Source organism: Vigna angularis, chromosome 1, assembly GCF_016808095.1.
Source record: "Vigna angularis cultivar LongXiaoDou No.4 chromosome 1, ASM1680809v1, whole genome shotgun sequence".
In the NCBI taxonomy this organism is placed as follows: domain Eukaryota; kingdom Viridiplantae; phylum Streptophyta; class Magnoliopsida; order Fabales; family Fabaceae; genus Vigna; species Vigna angularis.
This window is the reverse complement of record NC_068970.1, coordinates 63,554,291-63,557,886: the sequence shown is the minus strand read 5'-3', so window position 1 is coordinate 63,557,886 and position 3,596 is coordinate 63,554,291. Positions and strand designations below refer to the sequence as shown.

Genomic DNA, 3,596 nt, shown 5'->3' with positions numbered 1-3,596 from the left:
GACCAAAAAATTTTCCACTCTCAATATGTGTTTGTGTATTTGGTTTGATTGGGAGATGAAAGTTGGTTTCTTAGTAGCTTTTATTATCATGGACATGTACACTTGTAAAAACCAAACTCCTTTTAGCACTCATCACCAGTCACCAATTCAAATATATATATATACACATACATGTATCTATACTTCCAATCCACCAATACAAAAATCCCTTTAACTTGCTCTCTCTTTTTCTTTCTGTTCATGTCCTTGCTTCCTGCTTTCTCATCCATTCAACAAAACCAAACTTCAAACTCAGTTAGTATATTGAACCAAATCAGACCCTCACAAAACCATATGCTCATTTCACCTTCTCATCTATTCACTTCATATGACTGACTTTCAACTTCTTACAAAGTATTAACATGGTTTTGTTTGACTCAACAGTCTGATTTCAGCTTCAGCATCAAGACTTTTTAGGTGTCTGCGACCACATTGTGATCACAACTGTGACTACATTTATATATCCACAACCTTTTTTTTAAGGTGAGTTTGTGCAGCCCTTGAAGTTATTAGGCTTTTATGGTTTTGATGGAGTACTTGAAGGAGGTGGAAGGAAAAAGGGTCCATGATTATGTTGAGGTAAAGATGGGTAAAATGAGAAGAGTAATAGGTGTGGGAGGTGCAGTGATAGTGGGTGCTGGACCCTCAGGGCTTGCTGCAGCAGCATGTCTTAAACAGAAAGGCATTCCAAGCCTAATCCTTGAAAGGGCTGATTGCATAGCTTCAATGTGGGAGTTCAAGACTTATGACCGCCTATGCCTTCATCTCCCTAAGCAATTCTGCCAACTCCCTCTAATGCCATTCCCCCAACACCTTCCCTCTTATCCAACAAAGCAACAATTCTTGGCCTACTTAAAGGCCTATGCCAACCATTTTCACATCAAACCAGCTTTTAGCAGAACAGTGGTCAGTGCCAATTATGATCACAGATGTGGCTGTTGGAGGGTGAAGACTCAAGACATCAAAAAGGAGGAGACAGAATATGTTTGTGACTGGCTCATAGTAGCTACTGGAGAGAATGCTGAGGAGTTTGTGCCACAAATCCAAGGAATGGGTGAGTTTGAAGGGCCTATCTTACATACTAGCTCATATAAAAGTGGCAGTATTTTCTGTGGTAAGAAGGTTTTAGTAGTTGGATGTGGAAATTCGGGAATGGAAGTTTGCTTAGATCTCTGCAACCATAATGCTCTCCCATCCCTTGTGGTTAGAGACACGGTTAGTAAATTTCACACTTATCATCTAATAACATCCTCAACGTCTTCATATATATGTTTCCATCACTCCTACCTGTTAACTACAAAGAAATTATGACATATAATAATAATATAGTTAAAAACATCTATCATAGAAGTAAACCCTCAAAATTTATAATTGAAGAACTCTCTACACTCCTGTTCTTACTGTGTTTGTACATGCATAAGAAAGCGTATTGGGTATTGCTTTTACAGTAAATTCACTGATCCTCTTTAAATTCATCTTAATTATGTGTTCCTATTGGAATTGATGTAAAACAGTGACATGAACAGAGTCTGGTAATATATTACGTGCATAAAGGAGTAAAATATGACACGAACAGAAGTAAGACCACGCCTAAAGTTTTATTATTTGAAGTATGCGTTATGCTGCTATTCAAAGTAGTCTGATGAGTTATTGTGAGGGTAAAATACAAGCCCCAGATGTCATTTTCATTACTAAAGAACTAGTATGGCAGAAACTGTATCTTTGCAAAACTAATTATTTATTTTTAAAAACATGAGTGTTGATTCTAAATAAAGACAAGTTTGGAAAAAGGAATTTATCATGGTCCTGAATAGTTTATTGGAATCCTCTCGCATGCGCGAACGTGGTCAGCAACCCAAAATCTTTAATTGATAGTATGTTGTTTTCTGTCATGGAACCATTTTCAGTGGTGAAGAGAATCTCCGGAAGCATGAAAAGATGATGGTCACTACTGTGGTGTCTCTAATTTTCCTAAAATGTTTCTTAAGCAACTTTTAAGATTTCAAACGTGATATTTTGTTTTCACCACAGGTGCATATCTTACCTCAGCAAATGTTCGGGAAATCAACTTTTGGTTTGTCTATGTGCTTGCTTAAGTGGTTCCATGTACGTCTCGTGGATAAATTTTTACTTCTAATGTCACATCTCATTCTTGGGGACACAGCTCAATTTGGACTTCATCGTCCCAAAATCGGCCCTCTAGAGCTCAAGAACTTGTACGGCAAGACCCCAGTTTTGGATGTTGGCACACTTGCTCACATAAAAAGCGGAAAAATTAAGGCTAGATAATCTTCTCTGTCCCAATCAAATCCATATTGTTTTATCGTATTCTGTTTCTTGTCATAGTCAACCAAATTTGCCCGTTTTAAAAATTGTGTTTCTCTTTCATTGATTCTAACGATACATATATAGTCTGATATGTATAGGTTTGCCGCGGGATTAAACAACTAGCACAACACAAGGTGGAGTTTGTGGATGGAAAAACAGAGAATTTCGATGCAATCATTATGGCGACTGGTTACAAGAGCAATGTACCCACTTGGTTGAAGGTGCTTCCTTCAACACTTGCTAACTTAATTTTTGCTTTTTGACTGATTTCTTTAGTTTTGGCACTTACAAATTCCAATTTTTCACATAGAATAATGGTTGTTTGAGGTACTGATTGGGATTTTGAAATGTTTGGTGTGAGCAGGGGAGTGAGATGTTTTGTGAGAAGGATGGATTGCCTCGGAAAGCTTTCCCAAATGGATGGAAAGGTGAAAATGGACTGTATGCGGTGGGTTTCAGTAATCGTGGTCTTCTTGGAGCATCTATTGATGCAAAGAGGATTGCAGAAGATATTGAACATTGCTGGAAAGCTGCTAAGACCACGTAAGTATGGTGTACGAGTTGATGCACTTCAGGCTATACAACAAAGCAAAATCTTGTGTTCTTGGATGCACCATCCAGAATTCCCCTTTCAAGAGAAAATCAGTAGGATTTTTGTATAGTAATAAGAGATTCCGATAATATGCACCAGTTTATAGATTCTAACCTAGTTGCAGTAATTGTTTACAAGAGATATAATTAAGGAAGTTTTAAAATATAATCAATCCATTTACGAAGGGTATCAATACATGTTTATGTACAAGATCTATCCCATATATGTAACTTGTGTATATGAATGGATGCAGTTCTTATATTTAATCACTTCAGAAATCCACATTGTAAACATAAAAGGAAAGACTAAACCCTACAAGTGTTGAGAGCATCGAAATCAAGAGACTGAGGATGATACCAGAGTAAATATATTATTGAAAAAAATGAGGTAAGTACATTAAAAGATAAAAATATCAAAGACAAGATTAAAAAAAAAAAGGATGATTGCACTCAGTGTAAAAAAGAAAAAATTAAATAAAGTCAAAATAGGAATGAAAATTAAATTCAATAAAAGAATTTAGTTTTGTTTCGAGGTCAGAATTCGTCATTAACAAGTGAAATATATTGATAATTTGTAATTTCCAATAGATTACCGATGACATAATACTTGTCGATAATTTGTTTATCTGTAAAACTTA

General features: G+C 36.1%; 1 protein-coding gene across 1 annotated transcript; it reads left to right on the top strand.

The window, feature by feature from the left end:
* The first annotated feature begins 200 nt into the window (after positions 1-200).
* On the top strand, positions 201-3,202 carry LOC108347134 (indole-3-pyruvate monooxygenase YUCCA2). Its single transcript, XM_017586279.2, has 4 exons — positions 201-1,254; positions 2,071-2,319; positions 2,466-2,588; positions 2,732-3,202. Exons 1-4 carry the CDS (start codon positions 559-561, stop codon positions 2,912-2,914), a joined length of 1,251 nt encoding a protein of 416 aa, XP_017441768.1. The 5' UTR covers positions 201-558; the 3' UTR covers positions 2,915-3,202.
* The last annotated feature ends 394 nt before the right edge of the window (positions 3,203-3,596 follow it).

Bases quoted from the DNA above. Each gene is read 5' to 3' on its own strand.
- LOC108347134 (XM_017586279.2), top strand. From the start codon at position 559: ATGGTTTTGATGGAGTACTTGAAGGAGGTGGAAGGAAAAAGGGTCCAT. The intron at 1,255-2,070 runs GTTAGTAAATTT...TTTTCACCACAG, and splicing joins CCCTTGTGGTTAGAGACACG to GTGCATATCTTACCTCAGCA. The intron at 2,589-2,731 runs GTGCTTCCTTCA...TGGTGTGAGCAG, and splicing joins ATGTACCCACTTGGTTGAAG to GGGAGTGAGATGTTTTGTGA.